At 34.7% G+C, this 19993-nt stretch overlaps 1 protein-coding gene across 1 annotated transcript; it reads right to left on the bottom strand.

Annotated features, from left to right (window-relative positions):
* Positions 1–57: 57 nt before the first annotated feature.
* LOC114282969 (iron-sulfur assembly protein IscA-like 1, mitochondrial) lies at positions 58–19729 on the bottom strand. The gene is made up of 4 exons (XM_028225758.2): positions 19571–19729; positions 1008–1138; positions 786–820; positions 58–623 (listed from the first exon to the last, which is right to left on the bottom strand). The coding sequence occupies exons 1-4, from the start codon at positions 19727–19729 to the stop codon at positions 538–540; spliced, it is 411 nt and encodes a 136-aa protein (XP_028081559.2). The 3' UTR covers positions 58–537.
* Between the last annotated feature and the right edge of the window lie 264 nt (positions 19730–19993).

The following is a 19993-nucleotide window of genomic DNA, read 5'->3' as shown; positions in this document are numbered from 1 at the left end:
CCAAGTACAGCCTTAGAGACGGACATTGAACACGAACAAGAACACAAACAAAAACAAGATCAAGCTTTCTCCCTATTTTCAGTACATTATTCAGCTTAGCTTTGTGAACTTTCCAGTGTTACAGAGAAGCAAGCGATGAAAAACACATTGATTCCATCAGTTGGTGTTCCCAGAATCACACTTTTATTAATCCATAAATAACGAGTTCCAAGATAAATGAATCCAACCCTATTTCAGCACAAAATCCCAAATACACATTGGTTCACATTCTTGGAAAAACATATTTTGTTTCTCACATTTACAACAGGGGACCCCAAAAATGTCGCCGTTACAAGTATTCACCTTAAATATGATGAAAATACATAACTAGAAGCAAAAAGAATACAATGTCAATAAAATGCTTCCAATAAATTTCCAAGAGACAGTTTCACCATTTCTAAACCATGAAATTTGTTATACTCACATACAAGACCCGAGTACTCTTAAATTTTTGAGTCATATGTACAAGGCCTCATAATTAAGTTGATGGCAAATTTGTCACGATTTATGATCCTGAACTATGACCGGCTTTGCAGCTTCTGCACTGCTGGTTGGCATAAAGGATTCTCCACAGCAGCATTTCCCTTTATGCTGTGTTTGGTTAGGAGATTTGGAGAGGGATTTGGAAAGGAAAATGGAAAAGGTAGGTGAAATGTGAATAAAATATGTATATATTTCACATAGTTTCACACATCTTTTCCCTTTCCCTTTCCAAATCCCTCTCTAAATCCCCTAACCAAACACACCATTAGGGTTAGGATTGATAAATATAAACTCAGATCTGCCCAGAAACCAAAATAGGATGTGTCAGAGGTGGTGAATAGAAGAAGCACAACGGAAGGTTCAACAAAAGTAAGAGAACAGTATGCCAATAAAATAAAATAAAAAAGAAGAAGAAGAAGTAAAAAGCCACTACTTCTAAACATATACCATCTGTAACAAACATGAGTGATATTGCCCATACATACCTGAGTTTGTCATTGAAAAAATCCATCTTGGTCCCTATGACATGCATGTGAGCCTTTGGATCAATCAATATCTTCACACCCCTGCCCTCAACCAACTCATCAAACTTCCCTTTTTCATCTGCATATTTGACGTATCAGCGCATTATGAAACTAACTATATTGAAGCAATAATCACTTTGCTTAGTTCTGGCTTTCGGAAAATACTTTTCAGAAAGTTCTATTTTTTTGTTTTTTATTTTATTTTTGCTGAATTTTTTTAATATTTTAAGTAATTTTTTTATAAAATTTTTAGATACATCTAACATAAATACACTTAAAAAGTATAATATTTGTAAAAAAAAACTTTAAGAAAACCACTAAATACCAAAAATATATATATAAAAAAAAAACGAAAATTCAATATATTTTTTTTTGCATTTTTGTATATTTATTAATTTTTTAAAATATTTTTTTCACAAATATTTTACTATTTAGATACATCTAGGTAAGGCGCATCTAAAAAAATAAAAAAAAATTGCTTAAAATTTTAAAAATATTCACTAAAAACAAAAAAACACGAAAAATAAAAAACTCAATTTCTAAAAAAAACTAAACTCAGAAAACTGAAACTTATAGCATTTAAGTTGTTTGATTTGGGTTTCAATTTATTTATTGTACACAGAAGATTGCAATTTATTTTACCGAACCGAATGAATATTTAAAAACCAAGTCGAATGTGTGACACTCTGTCCTTAAGACAGATTCACCCCGCTACGGTGCTTACGGTTAAGTGGCGCCTATCTCCCAAGATACAATGATCTTCACAAATTTGTAGTAGCACTCCAAACAAATTTATCCGGCGAACTAGAACCTTGTGTTCTATACTCTCTTTAATTTTCTCTAAAACTAGAATGAAGAATAAATAATGCAAATGAGAAAAATAGGATAGCAAAATGAAATTTTCAGTCAATTTTTGGATCTCCAAACTGTTGGAATTAAACTGGTATTTATAGGCAATCTGAGAGCCCCGAACAGATGCTGTTTGTCACTGAACAGGTGCAACATTGTTTTAACAGATACAGTTGAATACAAACAGATCTAGACACTGTTTGAATCTGTAACTGCTGGCTGTTAAATCCATAAACTGCTGGCAATTTTAGTAGTTAAAAAACTTGTTAAACAGTTGGAAATTAAATGGAATTCGGAGGCATTTTGGACAAAAAATTTGAATTTCAAAAAATTTCTTGCAAGAATTTTGGAAACAATTCAAAATAAATTGTCCAAAAAATTAATATAAGAACCGACCCGACCCACACCCGCGCCTAGCACGGCTCGGCCGGCCGGACAGCGGCAGTGACGCGTGCGCGTGTGTGTAGTGGTTTGGGCTAAGATTTCATTTGTCCATAACTCCTCCCTTCTACAAACTTGGGGTGCTCCTTGAGGCCCAACCCAAGTATTGTACTTTAGAGCTTACATATATATACAAACTTTCTTAAAGTTTCAATGTGGGACAACCTATTTCAAGGAAACCCACATTTAATTCTTTAAATGTTCAATTCCACGAACCGGAAAACGACGTCAACTTCCCATTCACTCATAAATGTTTTTGACGAACCGTCTTCACCGTGTGACTTACCACGCGGCAAGGAACACGTCACCATTTCGGACCGGTCCTAAAAGACGTTTGAGACCTACTTAATTTTGGGCTCAAAGATGGCCTAAAATAAGCCTTTAAAACCAAATTTTCCAATAATCCCCCGCATGAATGGAATTTGACAGAGAAAAAATGTAACAACATGATCTAATTACAGAGAGTACAAAAATTGGAAATATTTTGCAAAGGATAGGTAGCTTTTGGCTTTGAACCTTCCCTTGTGAGACACTATCAAATTTACTAGCTAACTAGTGAACATGATGTCTTGAACTGTTCAGCCGTTTGTGTAAACCAAGGCAATAGAACTCACACAGTATATCCCCAAACACAGTTTCATTCTCACCATTGTGTTCATTTTGGCCCTGAACAACCTGGTCTTTCATGAGTGCTCTAGAGAATTGTAGTCCTTCACAAATCTCATAGAACCGACCCAGTTCATACTCATATAGGTGATTCTTATGAAGAGTATCTTGCCATACTCCACTAGGTTTACCTAGATATAAGAATCATTAAAATTTTACTTAACCTAAAACGCTGTAGACATCACTATTTCATCATAGAAATATGTAGGAGTTTGACTCCCCAGTGATCCTTCTAAGTCATGCACAACTCGGTTGTCCCTTTGAACCTAGATCTTGGGATCTCCAGTCAACTAGATTGGGTTGCCGTTGTGGTAACTCTTATTTAATAGGCTTTAGTCCCATTTCCCTCGATGAATTCTTAACTAGCTCTTTTGCTAATCCTTTGGTTAGTGGATCCGTTATGTTGTCTTTAGATTTCACATATTCAATGGAAATAATTCCATTAGAGAGTAGTTGTCTTACGATATTATGTCGACGACGAATGTGTCGTGACTTACCGTTATATATATGATTCTATACTCTACCTATTACTGATTGACTATCGCAATGTATGCATTTAGCAGGCACCGATTTTAGCCACATTGGAATATCTTTAAGGAAGTGGCGAAACCATTTTACCCCTTCCCCTACTTTGTCTAAAGCTATGAATTCTGATTCCATACTAGACCTAGCAATGTAAGTCTGTTTGGAAGATTTCCAAGATACAGCCGCCCCACCAAAAGTAAAAACATACCCACTGGTGGACTTGGAGTCTTTAGCATCCGATATCCAATTTGCATCACAGTATCCTTCAAGTACTGCTGGATATCTAGTATAATTAAGCCCAATGTTACGAGCAAATCAGAGATATCTAAGAACCCTTATAATAGCTTTCCAGTATTCTACTCCTGGATTACTCGTATATCTACTTAATTTACTTACTGCATAAACTATATTTGGGTGAGTGCAGTTCATCAAGTACATTAAGCTTCCAATAATTTGGGTGTACTCTAATTGAGAAATACTTTCCTGTACATTCTTAGAAAGAAACAAATTAACATCTATAGGTGTTCTAGCAAGATGATCATCATCTTTGCTGAATTTGTCAAGTATTTTTCTCAATGTAATGAGATTGTGACAAAGTATAACCTTCTGATGTTTTGGTAATTTTCATACCAAAAATTACATCAGCAATGCCCATGTCCTTCATGTCAAAATATTTATTCAATATTTTCTTAATAGTTTTAATCATATCATTATTACTACCTATGATGAGCATATCATCTACATAAAGACATACAATGACATAACTTTTGTTTGTGTTTTTAATATAAACACATTTGTCACACTCATTAATTTTAAATCCATTTGACATCATTGCCTTATCAAATTTCTCATGTCATTACTTTGGCGCTTGTTTTAAACCATATAATGATTTAACCAATTTACACACTTTCTTTCCTTTTCCTATAACAGAAAAACCTTATGGTTGTTCCATGTAAATTTCTTCACCTAACTCACCATTTAAGAAAGCAATTTTCACATCGATTTGATGAATTTCTAGATTGTATAGAGATGTAATGGCAGTTAACATTCTAATGGATGTTATTCTAGTAACTGGTGAGTATATGTCAAAGTAATAAAGACCTTCTTTTTGTCTAAATCCTTTGACCATAAGTCTTGCCTTGTATTTGTCAATTGATCCATCCGCTTTCATTTTTCTTTTGAAACTCCACTTGTATCCAAGAGGTTTACAACCTGGTGGTAAGTCCACTAATTCTCAAGTGTGATTTTGCAATATGGATTCAATTTCACTATTGACAGCTTCTTTCCATAAAGGAGTTTCAGGATTGGACATAGCCTCTTTAAAAGTTAAAGGCTCATTTTCTAAAAAATATGCTAGAAAATCTAGACCAAAAGATTTTGAGATTATAGCACGTTTACTACGCCTAAGTTCTTCTTCCTCATTTTGATTTGTCTCTTGCTCTTGTTCTTGATACTGACTAGTAATATCATCATGAGATCTTTTGTTAGTACTAGTCTCTTGTCCAGTCTTGTTTGGAAATATATGTTCAAAGAACGATGCATTCCGAGGTTCAATAATAGTACTTACATACATTTCGGAATGTTCTGATTTATAAATCAAAAACCGATATGCACTACTATTCTTGGCATATCCAATGAAAATGCAATCAACTGTTTTAGGACCTATCTTAGTCTTTTTAGGACTAAGAATAGCCACTTTAGCCAAACACCTCCACACTTTTAATTATTTGTAGGATGGTACTCTTCCATGCCACAATCCATAAGGTGTTTGATTCACTTTCTTTCAAGGTACTTTATTGAGTATATAATTAGCAGAAAGTATTGCTTCCCTCCCACAAGTTCTGAGGTAATCCAGAACTTATTAACATGACATTCATCATTTCTTTTAAAGTCCTATTTTTCCTTTCAACAATTCCACTTTGCTAAGGTGAGTAAGGAGCGGTGGTTTGATGAATTATTCCATGTTCTTTATAAAACTCATCAAAAGGTGATTCATATTCACCACCTCTATTACTTCTAAGTTTCTTAATTTTCTTACCAAGTTGATTTCAACTTCATTCTTATATTGAATGAAAGTTTCCAAAGTTTCATTCTTAGTTCGAATTAAATAAACATAACTATATCTAGTATAGTCATCTATAAAAGTGATAAAATACTTTTTTCCACCTCTTTATTTGAATTGATTTAAAATCACAAATGTCACTATGAATTAATTCAAGTGGTTCCGAACTTCTTTCAATTTAATGAAAAGAAGTTTTGGATAATTTTACTTCAACGCAAATTTCACATTTATGATTTGAATCAATGTCAAATTTAGGTAAACATTCTATATTAATTAATCTACACAAAGATCCATAATTAACATGTCCAAGTCTACCATGCCATAAATTTGAAGACTCAAGCAAGTAAGAAGAAGATGTATCTTTATTAATACCAGAGGGTACAACAGTCATTACATTCATTTTGAAAAGGCCATCAGACATGTAACCTTTGGGTGCCTCTATTTACACACCATAAATTATCTCAAGGTAAACCACTTCTAAAAGCACACATTTAATAATTTAGTAAATATATATTTTGCTCATCACACACCATAAATTTACATATTTGTCCTTACTTACACACCCATCCACAACAATATACACACAAACTCCCATATTTACCCTCACTCACTCACACACCCCCACACACCCACCTTCATCCATCTTCCCCCCTTCATTCTCAGTTTCAAGGGGTGAACACAGTGTTGGTGCTCAACAAAGTCATCAAACATTAAACATTTGAAAACAAAAAGAAAAAAATACTAATTTTCGACATGAGACTACCTCATTAGTAATAAATTGACTCGTGTAGTAAACAAGACCCCCGGATCCAACATTACTACATTCCACGAATGCACAGTTCTAAAACAAATAAATAAATAAATTTATAACTGTTCGGAAGTGCAGAGTTGAATTAAATGAAATAGTTCGACCGTAGTAATCCGAACACATTGCATTTGTTCGGTTTTAGATAGTCAAACAAATGGAGTATGTTCGATTGTAGTCTGTTGAACATATGTAATTTGTTCAATTGTAGTCTGTTAAACATATGTAAGTTGCTCGATTGTAGTTTGTCGAACAATGATATATTATTCACCTCTGGTTAACCGAACAATGATTTACCACTCATACATGAAAACGAAGACAAAAACAACAAAAAAAATAACCTTTTCATTGCTCCATTCTTCCGAATGAGAATTGGCAGATGCATCTTTCATTGAATCTAATCAGAATCTTCAATAATATTATATTTTTTATTATTTGTTGAAGGGTTTTTGATTTTGGTTTTTAGGGTTTTTGGATTCTTGACAGAGAAGATACGTAAGGAACAAGTTTGAAAATGATGTATTATATTATATTGATTTTTGTCCTTTATGGTAAATACACAAATAGTGTGTATCATAACTTGTCCTCTATACTCATTTCACTTAAGATTAAAATTGTAATAAAAAATAAATTAATTAATGGTTTGCCTTGAGAGGGAAAATGGTGTATAAATAGAATGACCCGTAACCTTTCCCTACATACATCCCGTTTTTGGTAAGAACAAACTTGTCACTTTAAAAAACCAGCCTGAACCCTTTTTTACTCAACAAAGATCTGGAAACAAGATTCTTGCGAATGTCTGGTACATGCAACACATTGCGAGAGTGAGTTCCTTTCCAGATGTCATCTTCAAAATAATCTTTCCTTGTCTTTCAACTTTAGAAGTCGAAGAGTTGTCCATAAAAAGCTGTTCACCATTGTCCACCACTAAATAAGATGTGAACATCTTTTTATCGGCACAGATATGGCGAGTAACACTCGTGTCTACCCACTACTCTTTCGGATTTCTGACAAGGTTTGTCTCGGAAACAACTGCAGAAAGATTTATGACATCTACACCATTAAAAATTTTATCCATTTCGGTCATATTGGCTTTAGCAACCTTCTTACTTGATCTTCCTTTGCCTTTGCAAACATCAGTTCCTAAGAACTTCTCTGACTTTTTACCATGATTGACTGGTACAGTCACGACATGATGAGGGGTTGGCGCAGTAGTAACCACCATACCAGCACTGGTTTGAACATTAGTTTGACTAGCTTATGTAGCCATGAATAGTAAATTATAAAACAAAATTATAATTAAAATTTTATACTACACAGAAAATTAAACCATAAACACAGAATTTTAAATTCTGTAAAGGAAAAATTATTGATAAATCCCATTTAGAAGTGTTTTAACCCAAGAAGTCCATGAAGGAATTTTTTAACCCATTTAGTCACATGTATGTATAGTTTTATTCCATAAAGTCATTTTTCTTGATTTATACTATTTTCTTGGACACTTATGCCCTTATATTTAATTTTGATACCCTTATAAATATTTTTTGAATGGTTAGCAATTTTATGATATGAACATTCATATTTTAAAATTCACATTGGTAGGAATGTAAAATTGGCCTGTGGGCGGCCCGAAATCCGCCCGCGAGCTAGGGTGGGCCCGGCCTGTTGACAATGTGAATATTCCCATTGACATGTTAACATTCACATTAATAGGAGTGTAAAATTGGCCCACGTTCTGTGGCGGCGTGAAACCCGCCCGCGGCCGATGGGCGGCCCGTTGACAATGTGAATATTCATATTGACATGTTAACATTTACATGGATAAGAGTATAAAATTGGCCCACGGCCCATGGGCGGCAAAAAGCCAGCCTGCCGCGCGGGGCGGGCTCAGCCCGGCCCGTTGACAATGTGAATATTCACATTGACATGTTAACATTCACATTGATAGGAGTGTAAAATTAGCCCGCGCCTCATGGCTGCCCGAAACCCACCCACGGCCCATGACGCGGCCTGGAGCGGGCCCGTCTTGGCCTGTTGACAATGTAAATATTTACATTGGCATGTTAACATTCACATTGATAAGAATATAAAATTGGCCAGCGGCCCAGGGCGGGTCTGACCCGGCCCGTTGACAATGTGAATATTTACATTGACATGTTAACATTCACATTGATAAGAGTATAAAATTGGCCAGCGGCTCAGGGCGGGCCTGACCCAACTCGTTGATAATGTGAATATTCACATTGACATGTTAATATTCACATTGATAGGAGTATAAAATTAGTCCGCGCCTCGTAGCTGCCCGAAACCCACTAACGGCCTATGGGCGGCCCGGGGCAGGCCCGGCCCGGCTTGTTGACAATGTGAATATTCACATTGACATGTTAACATTCACATTGATAAGAGTATAAAATTGGCCCGCGGCCCATGGGCGGCCAAAAGTCCGCACGTCGCCTGGGGCGGGCCCAGCCTGGCCCGGCCCGTTGGCAATGTGAATATTCACATTGACATGTTAACATTCACATTGATAGAAGTGTAAAATTAGTCCGCGCCTTGTGGCTGCGCGAAACCCGCCGACGACCCATGGACATCCCGCGGCGGGCCCGACCCGGTCTGTTGACAATGTGAATATTCACATTGACATATTAACATTCACATTGATAAGAGTATAAAATTGGCCAGCGGCCCAAGGCGGGCCCGACCTGGCCCGTTGACAATGTGAATATTCACATTGACATGTTGACATTTACATTGATAAGAGTGTAAAATTGGCTCGCAGCCCGTGGGCGGCCCGAAGCCCGACCGTAGCCTGAGGCGGGCTTGGCCTGACCCGTGACAATGTGAATATTCACATTGACATGTTAAGATTAACATTGATAGGAGTATAAAATTTGCCCGCTGCCCGAAGCTTGCCCACGGCCCGGGGTAGGCCTGGCCCGGCCCGGCCCGTTGACAATGTGAATATTCACATTGACATGCTAAAATGCACATTGATAGAAATGTTGAATTGGCCCGCGGTCCGTGGGCTGCCCGAAGCCCGCCCACGGCCCGGGGAAGGCTCGTTTCGGTCCGGGTCCGAGCATGTCCGAGACCCTAGGTTAGGGCCTAGGTTATCACTTTAAAGCCTGGCCCGGCCTATCGACCCACTTAAGGCCCATTCAAGGCTCGGTCCGAGACCCAGCCCGCCCGAGGTGCAATGTATTTTTTTGTGGAAAATAAAAAAATTTTGGTAGAAAAAATTAAAAAGAATTAAAAAAAAATGGCCAGGCCCGCCCATGCCCCGCCTAAGCTCGAGGCTAGGCCCAGGCCCACCGGCCTGACCTGAGGCTCGATCCATCGGCCCGTCCAAAGCCCGAATACCCTTGTACTATGGCTAGGGCCTAGGCCTAATTTTTTGGCCTGTGGGCTTGCCCGACCCGGTTAGGGAAAGGCTTGTTGGGCCTAAGCTTGAGCCTAGTCCAAGACCCTAGGCTAGGGCCTAGGCCATCACTTTGAAACTTGGCCCGGCCCGGCCCATCGGCCTAGTTAAGGCCCATTCAAGACTCGGTCCGAGGCCCGGCCCGCGCCGAGGCCTAATGTTTTTTTTTGTGGAAAATAATAAAATTTTGGTAGAAAAAATTAAAAAGAATTAAAAAATGGTGGCCAGGCCCGCCCCGGGTCGCCCACGGGCCGTGGGCGGGTTTTGGGCAGCCACGAGGCACGGGTTAATTTTACACTCCTATCAATGTGAATGTTAACATGTCAATGTGAATATTCACATTGTCAATGGGCCGGGCCAGGTCCGCCCTAGGCCGCTAGCCAATTTTATACTCTTATCAATGTGAATGTTAACATGTCAATGTGAATATTCACATTGTCAACAGGCCGGGCCGTGGGTTGGTTTCAGGCAGCCACGAGGCACGGGCTAATTTTATACTCCTATCAATGTGAATGTTAACATGTCAATGTGGATATTCACATTGTCAACGGGCTGGGCTGGCCCCGGGCCATGGGCGGGCATGTGAATGTTAACATGTCAATGTGAATATTCACATTGTCAACGGGGCGGACCAGCTCGCCCCGGGCCGCCCATGGGCCGCGGGCGGGTTTCGCGCCGCCACGTGACGCAGGCCAATTTTACACTTCTATTAATGTGGATGTTAACATGTCAAGTGAATGTTCACATTGTCAATGGGCCAGGCCCGCCTCGGCCTGACACGAATTTTTTCGGGCACCCACGAGGATCGACATGGGCCGGGCCCCTACACATTAACGATATGAATATTCACATTGACGGTGTGAACATTCACATTAGGGGTATTTTGGTAATTATGTCACTCATAGGACTTATTCAAACATAAGAAAGTAATGTGAATTAAATGAAATATAAGTAGATGAAATGGGTATTTTGGTCTTCTTATCTCAAATAAGATCTAATGGAATAGTAAAAAAGAATATGGGTTGGATGGAATAAAGCTCTTAGAAAGTGAATTTATCAAAGAAGCTCCCTTCTGTAAAAATAAAAGAAACAAGAATTGTATCTTTTATTACCAATTAATTTGAAAATAAAATAAAATTTTATTTAAACAAATTAATTTCACACAGAAAATTAAATTCTGTAAAATAAAAGAAACAAGAATTGTAACTTTTATTTTTTCAATTAATTTGGAAATAAAATAAAATTTTATTTAAACAAATTAATTTCACACAGAAAATTAAATTCTGTAAAATAAAAGAAATAAGAATTGTAACTTTTATTTTTAATTGATTTGGAAATAAAATAAAATTTTATTTAACCAAATTAATTTCACACAGAAAATTAAATTTCTGTAACACTTCAATAATTAAATTACTGAAACAGAATTTTAATTAATGAACATTCAGAAATAATTTCTGAAAACCAAAATTAATTTCTAACAAAATTCCACAAATAAATATTTTGAATTATTAATGACACCAGTATATTACTACTATCTGTCAAATAGTATATTAATACTATTTGTTTTCCAACCAGAATATTATTTTGTAAATCACAGAAAATAATTTCTGTAAGAAGAAGAAAGAGAACAGGAACAAACGAAAAATTCTGTACAGAGAATAATTCAAATCTGTCTTAAGATTGTTGGAATAATTTTCTGTGTACAATAAACAAATTGAAACCAAATAAAATAAATTACATATCGAATTTATTTTTACTGAACCGAATAAATATTTAAAGACTAAGTTGTGTGTGTGACACTCTGTCCTTAAGACAGATTCGCCCTGCTACGGTGCTTACAGTTAAGTGGGTCTATCTCTCAGGATACAATGATCTTCACAAATTTGTAGTAGTACTCCAAACAAATTTGTCTGGTGAACTAGAACCTTGTGTTTTATACTCTCTTTAATTTTCTCTAAAATTATAATGAAGAATAAATAATACAAAGGAGAAAAATAAGATAGCAAAATGAAATTTTCAGTCAATTTTTGGATCTCCAAGTTGCTGGAATTAAACTGGTATTTATAGGCAATCTGACAGCCCCGAACATGTGCTGTTTGTCACTGAACAGGTGAGACACTGTTTCAACAGATACAGTTGAATACAAACAAATTTGGACACTATTTGAATCTATAACTGCTGGTTGTTAAATCTGTAAACTACTGGCAGTTTCAGCAGTTAAAAAACTTGTTAAATAGTTGGAAATTAAGTGGAATTCGGAGGCATTTTGGGCCAAAAAAATTGAATTTCAAATATATTTTGAAATTCAAATAATTTCCTGTAAGAATTTTGAAAAAAAATTCAAAATAAATTTTGTTAATATAAAAACCGACCCGACCCACACTCGCGCCTGGCACGGCGATACGCGCATGTGTGTGGTGGTTTGGACTAAGATTTCATTTGTCCATAACTCCTCCTTTCTATAAACTTGGAACGCCTCTTGAGACCCAACCTAAGTATTGTACTTTAGAGCTTATATATATACACAAGCTCTCTTAAAGTTTCAATGTGATACAACTTATTTCAAGAAAATCTACATTTAATTCTTTAAATGTCTAATTCTACGAACTGGAAAACGACGTCAACTTCCCATTCACTCATAAATATTTTTAACAAACCGTTTTTACCGTATAACTTACCACACGACAAGAAACACGTCATCTTTTCAGACCCACCGCAAAAGACGTTTAGAACACACTCAATTTTAGACTAAAAAATGATCCAAAATAAACCTTTAAAACCAAATTTTCTAACATAAGTTACATCGAACTATCTTGGAGCACATAAAACGGATTTGCTAGGGTCAACAAAATGCTTGAAAGGAAGGCTGGGGGAACGTAGTTAACCTTTCATTATGATAAAGATAAAAAAACTACCCATAAATAGTGGCTGTCGTCAATGATGGAAACAGAAAATTAGCTGAGAGGGAACACTTGACTTGCAATGATAATTTCAATTTTTTCTCCATAACCTATAATAGATAATAATAAAATTTTGAATTAATGTTAAGCACAAAATTTTAAATATTTAAAATAAGGAAATTTAATAAATATTTTTACAATTGACCTCGAGCAAGATTGGAATAAAAAAGATAGGTGTTTCTTATAAACTAGTATATTTTGGATAATGTCATATATAAGGTTTCGTTTAGGAACATATTTTTTTAGTAATTTTTTAATTTTTTAATTAAAATATGATATAAAAAAATAATATATTTGAAAAATATTTTTTAACATTTTATAAAAAGATGTAAAAATAAATAATATAAATAAAGTGAACATGAGTAAAATGTCAGTTTTACCCTTCCAAAATTTGTTGTGCAGTGACTTCGCCTGACAAGTGATGCAGCACAGCGGTACAAGTCACTTGACCAAGCCTCCCTTTATTCATTTGACACCCCTCTCTCTCTCTCTTTTTCTTTCGGATAATTCCTGGTAGCTCGAATAATTGGCTCGAATTTTGGCTCGAATCTGTAAAACGACGTCGTTTTACATTTTTACTTTTTTTTCCCTTTCTTTTCCTTCCTTTTCTTTCTTTCTTTTCTTCTTTTCTTCTTCGTCTTCTTCGTTGAAACCAGGAAGAGAGGGGAAGAGGAGAGAGGGAGCTCCCCCGCCTCCGCCCGCCATCCTCGTCGCGAGCAGCTCGTCGCCTCCGCCGCCTCCGCCCGCCGTCCCCGTCGCAGCACGCCGCCGATCGTCGCAGAAGCTCCGATCGTCGCAGCACGCCGCAACTCCGCGTAGCCCCGCCTCCGGCCCCGACTCCTCCTCCAGCCATTTTTATGGCCCCCTCCCCTCCCTCCTCCTCCTCCTCCTCCCTCCTCCTCCTCCTCCGACTCCGACTCCGACGAATTCGAGCCAAATTCGAGCCTCGAATTCGAGCTACGAATCATCGTCGTTTTCTCTCTCTCTCTCACATTTCTAATAAAAAATGAAAAAAACTATTTAAGTTTTTTTCATTTTATTTTCATAATGTATATATAATTTTCAATACAAAATTTTATTTTTATAAAATTAATATCATAAAAAATATACCTTTAAAATGAGACTAATATTAAATATATTTAATAAAAAATTAAAATAAATAAAAATAATTATTATGTTCAGTTATATTTTTAAATTATTATTTTTTAAATATAAAAATTAATTTAATGAAATAAACATACAAAAATTATATTTAGAACATCTCTAACCCTGAACCAAAGTTTTCATCAAATCTGAGTAAAAAAATAATTTTTTTCTCAATCTGATACCGAGTGCTCCAACGGTTGATTTTCATCAAATTTTCATCAAATCTGTGCCGGGATAACCAATTGGTCGACCGGTCGGTTGACCGGTTAAGCCAATTTTTTTTTTTTTTGATTTTTTTTTTGAACTTTTTGAACCTTTTAGTGGTCGACCGGCCGGTCAACCGGCTGGTCGACCGGTAAGGCAAATTTTTTTTTTTAACTGTTTGACCTTTTTTTTAGAACTGTTTGAACCTTTTGGTGGTCGACCGGTTGGTCTCCCTCAATGGTCATGCACAATGTTTTGATGCGGAGCCCGTCCTCATTTTGGTGAAACGTTTGGTGAAATCTCGATTTGATATCAATTTAGTGAAACCGTTGGAGAATGAAAAAACGTTTTTTTCACCAAATTTTAAATTTGATGCCATATTTGGTTCAGGGTTGGAGATGGTCTTAAGCCAAGTTTGGCATGTGGTCAAAAAGTCAAAAAGTTACTCAAAAAGTTAAAAAGTTATCACTATTCACCAAAATTCAATAAGTACAGCTACACAACTCTCAATCTTAATTTTTCCCTACATACTAATTTATATAATTTTTTAATACACATTTTTTCATAAAAAGTCAAAAAATTAACCCAAACAACAATATTTTCTTCCTCAACTTTCTAATTTAAAAAATTAAAAAGTACACTTATTTAAGATATTCCAAACAACCCCTTAAATTTATGTGTTTTCAAAAATTATTTAAAAACATAATAATTTGTGTTTATTAAATTAAATTTTTATATTTAAAAAATAATAAGTTGAAATGAGAGAGAGAGAGAAAAGTGTGTGAACGGTGTGTGTGTCAGTGAGGGAGGGAGGGAGAGAGAGAGTGTGTCACAGTGTGTGACTGGTGTGCGTTTTGACATAAAGTGCCTGTTTGGCAGAGCTTAATTACAACTTATTTTAGCTTTCAGCTTAATTTAAGCTATTTTGATGTGTTTAGTTTAGCTTATAACTTATAACTTATAGCTTTTTGGAAGTCAGAAATCAGCTTATTTTTTGAGTGAGGCAGGAGATACTTTAAGAATAAGCTGGAAATCAGCTTAAGCTGAAAGTTATAAGTTATAAGCTGTTGAGGCATAAGCTATAAGCACTTTCCCATAGCTCTACCAAACAGGGCCAAAGACGGGTTCAGACAGAAATATAATTATAAAAAAAAAAAAAAATGAGGGGTAATAAGGTAATTCCACCTTTACTAAGGGCACAAATGACTTGATTGCGACATAGAATAGGTGTGTAGGATAAAATTACAGACTTTTTGATTTTTTTTAATAATTTTTTGACTTTTACATTAAAATAAACGTTTGCCAAACGAGACCTAAGTCTTATAAAAGATTATACAATACTAATATACTTTTCTCAATTTTTGTACAAAAAATGATAAAATTTTAGTATAATTATATTACCACATCACCATCAATATGTGATATTAGTAATTAATAGTAAAATAAAACAATACATATAGAGTGAACCATACTTGTTGAATAAAATTAACAATCCAAAAGCCTCCACATTTGCATTTTGGAGTTAATTATGTTTATATTCCAGTCATGAAACTTTCGGCCTTGGGAGGTGTGTTGGTAAGCGTGTGCGCGGTGTGATTCGGACAGTTTGAGAGTAAAATTACAAGTCGAATGGCGGATTGACGAATTGACAAATTGCGATTTAGGCGATTTTTGACAGATTGATGGATTGAATAATATTCTAACCATTTATCATACATTTAAATAATATATAACACTAATTCGTATAATATTTTTTAGATATATATAATATAAAGTAATTTTATATAATATGTTTCATATATGTAACTATTAATTTGTAATAAATTTATATGTTAAATCTCTCTTATACTTATTTTTATATTGAAATTTTATTAGAGATTAAAAAATATATATATGTATTAATTATAATAGAGTGAAACGATTCAATTGACGAATTATAAATTTTAAAATTTAAATCACCATTAACAATTAAAGCAATACAAATTAGGGTGCTGTTATGGTGTGCAACTCTTAAGGTTGCACACCATATGCAACCAACACAAAAGGTGTAAATAAAAGGTGTAAATATAAAATAAGACAGTAAACAGAATGACGTAAATGTAAGATGTAAATTACACACTTAAGAAAAGTAGTACAAATTAATACAAATGGATGGGAGTTTAAGACCGCCTTAAGTGTTGGTGTTGTCTTCCATATGAAGAGTGCAACATTGGTTTTGGAGTGCAGCAGTGTTGTCGGGAACTGTATTGGAATATTTGTTGTCAGGCCTGGGTCTTGACAATGGATTGTGTGGGCTACTGAAAAGGAGAGTGTTGTTACTTTTAATGGTGGAATTGTAGAGTGCAGCAGCATGGGTGAAGTTGTTTTGGCAGTGCAGCACATGGGAATTTTTTTTGGTTAGTGTGGTCTGGGTTGTTTTGGGGTTTTCAATCGGCTTATTTGGTTTATTTTTTTAAAAACAGTTTTTAAAAAATGTTATTTTTTTATTTGTATTGAATTTTTTTAATATTTTAAGTAATTTTTTTAATTTTTAAATATACTTAATACAAATATATTTAAAAAATAAAAAAATTGTGAATTTTTTTTTAAAAATTTACTAAATATTAAAAATACAAAAAAAAACGAGAATTCAGTATATTTTTTATATTTTTATGTATTTATTAATTTTTTAAAATATTTTTTCACAAATTTTTTTACTTTTTAGATACATTTAAGTACGGTGTATTTAAAAAAATAAAAAAATGCTTAAAATTTAAAAAATATTCACTAAAAATAAAAAAAATATGAAAAATAAAAAACTTAATTTAAAAAAATATAATTTAGAAAACTCAAACAAAATATACTAAATTATTTTATTTTAAAAATTAAGTGCTATAGTTTTGGGTGAAAAAGAAGTGTGAGTTGCTTTGTGGGGTTTCAATTATTTGGGTTTTCAATTATTTTATTTTTAAAGTTAAGTGCTGTAGTTTTTGGTGGAAAAGGATAGTGTGAGTTGTTTCGTGGGGTTTCAATTATTTTATTTTTGAAGTGAAGTCCTTGGCTTTTGATGGAAAAGAATCGTGTGAGTTGGTGGAAACGAAAAGTGATTTGGGTTGAAAAGAAGGGTGTGGTAGCAGCTTGGGTGCTTTTGCTGTGGGTTGATTTTGTGGGATTTATGTATTTTATTTTTAGTTAAGTTATTTTTAACTTTTTATTTTATTTTATTTATTTTCTTGGTTTATCTTTTATTTTTGTTTAAAAAAAATTGCGAGGCTGAAGGGTTACTTGTATGGATATGAGTAGCAGTAGTAAGAGTAGTTTTATTTTTTGAATCTCTCTCAATACATGTGATTTTCTTGTACTTTTAATTTTATACTATTAGTGAAATTTTTCTTTACCTATCAAAAAAAGAAAAAAACAATCACCATTGTTTTTCATAATTTTAAAAATATCATTAACAAATCATTCAAATAATTTTTAATTGTAAATTATTTTCTTTATAACATATGTACAAAAAAAAATCTGAAATTGAAGGGGGGGGGGGGGGGGGGGGGGAATGACCCCTGGACCATTCATAGCTCCATCAGTGGTTGTGGTTGTGGTAAGATATGAGAACAATTTTGCATTTTGGAGATCTTTTGGACTTGCTTGGGGGGGTGGGTGGGGGGAGATGACCCCTGGACCATTCATAGCTCCATCAGTGGTTGTGGTAAGATATGAGAACAATTTTGCATTTTGGAGATCTTTTGGACTTGCTGTTAGGGGTGAAATTGGTTCGGTTCGGTTGATTTTTTCACAAATTTTGTATCAAATCGATCATTTCGGTTTTTCATATTTGTGAACCGAACCACGCAGAAAAATAACATAAACCGGCGCGGCTGGGTTTATTACGGTGCGGTGCGGTTTTTTCGGTTTTTTGGCCTTTTTTTTTTCCCTAGTTGGGCCTCACATTTTGAGCCTATATTTCTATCCATTTTGCATAAAATTTGGGCTCAGGCCATGTAATTCTTACATAGGTTTGGGGCCTCACATTTTGGGCCTATTAATATTATATAAGTCGGTGCGGTGCGGTTCGGTTCAAAAAATCAAAAACCGTAAACCGAACCGAACGTACAGAAAAATATAAACCGAATCGAACCGAACGATTGAAAACTTAAAACACCAACCGAAAACCGTTCGATTCGGTCGGTTCAGTCAGTCCTTCCGATTATTCTTACAACCCTTACTTGCAGTATGATTGTTAACAACAATTGTAAATAAATAAAAAAAAATATTATTTACCTAAGAAGCATAGTTACAGAAACTTGGGGGTGCTGCTGTGCTTCTGTGGAGGATTTTTTTCGAGTCTTTTTTTATGATCTAAACTATTCATATTGTAAGATTTGTTAAATAGATCATCCATGCAAAAAATCAAATTGATTGGAAATCTATAACTTTATAACAAGAGTACATTTAAAAAAAAAATAAACGGTTAACATTATCTCAATAATTTTTATAAAATAATTTGAATCTGATCTGATCATAGGTTTACGGATTTCTGATTAACTTAATTTTTTGTGTAAATCATATACTCGACGAATCTTATAATATGAACGGTTCGAATTATCGAAAAAGACTCAAAAAAAAAACCCCAAGAACTTATAGCAGATCCCTGCTGTGACTTGGTAGCAGCAGCCCCAGGTCCTAGTGACAGACTCGAATATGGATACGAGACAATTGTTTTTTAACAAATCCTCATTGTTTGGATTTCAATCGTTGTTTTTTAACCCGGTTTGAAGGGTGAGTTCTACCCATATGTTTATTTAATTTTGGTGAGTTCTACCCAAATGTTTATTTAATTTGATATTAGAATCACCCGCCATCGAGTGTTAGGTTGGACCAATCTATGGGTTGTACTAATTGGTGAGTAAAGTATTATTCACATCTCTTATTTTAATACTTTTTTCTATCTTTTTATTTACTTTAAGTTATAACACCTCTTTATTTTTTTGTATATCTTTTTAGAGTAATGCTAGTAATTATGAAAAAAAATATCATGAAGATGATTATGAAAGATCATTCACCTTTAGATTATACATACAATAAAATATCACACATTAATCAAAGGATGAAAAATCTTCATAATATATTTCATAATATATTTTTTATGTTCCCTAATATAATTTATTTTTTTATAAAAAAAATTAAAAAATATACTTATTTAGATCATTCCTAACGCTCTTTAAGTAAAACCGCCAAAAAAGAAAAAGCGTTACCATTTCGGGTCATGGGTTTCGTCCACATAGTAAAGAGACCTTTTGTCTATTTTTAATAGTGAGTGAGAAATTGTATCAAAATTGAAGTACAAAAAATAAAAAAATAAAAAAATAAAATTTTCTAAAAACTATTTTCAGAAAAAACGAAATCAAAATTAGTATTATGTCCCAGACTAAAACATCAAGCTAATTAAAATAGTTCCAAATATAAAATATTGTAGGATAAGTCGTTGCAGCCGCGAGCCTTGACGCTGAGCTTCAGAAAACGGCGTTGGCCCTGCTGCACAAGGTGGCATATTCTAGTGGCCGCCGCCACCGTTAGCGTTAGCGCTTGCCGCCGTACGGCGGTTCCCACCTTCTCCGCCGCTGCCATTCTTTCTCTCTCTCGACATGTGCCATTTTGCTCCATTTTCATTGTTAGTGTATCATTGTGTTAATATTGTATATAATTGTATAATTGTATACCTTTACCTTTAGTCCACTTTCGGTAGTAATTGTATAATTGTATACCTTCACCTTTAGTCTACTTTAGGTGGACATCATCATAGGCATGCTTTCGGTGGACATCCTCCAAGGCATCCAAGGCATCCATTTCTCTCTATAAAAGAGAGTGCCTTCTCTGTGTGTAATATACATT

Source organism: Camellia sinensis, chromosome 1 (genome assembly GCF_055761805.1).
Source record: "Camellia sinensis isolate YWXY chromosome 1, ASM5576180v1, whole genome shotgun sequence".
Lineage (NCBI taxonomy): Eukaryota > Viridiplantae > Streptophyta > Magnoliopsida > Ericales > Theaceae > Camellia > Camellia sinensis.
Note: the sequence above shows the minus strand (reverse complement) of the source record. Positions and strands in the feature narration are given on the sequence as shown.

Bases quoted from the DNA above. Each gene is read 5' to 3' on its own strand.
- LOC114282969 (XM_028225758.2), bottom strand. From the start codon at position 19,729: ATGGCAGCGGCGGAGAAGGTGGGAACCGCCGTACGGCGGCAAGCGCTA. The intron at 821-1,007 runs GTATGTATGGGC...GTTTCTGGGCAG, and splicing joins TTTTTCAATGACAAACTCAG to ATCTGAGTTTATATTTATCA. The intron at 624-785 runs GTGTGTTTGGTT...CACAGCATAAAG, and splicing joins TATCAATCCTAACCCTAATG to GGAAATGCTGCTGTGGAGAA.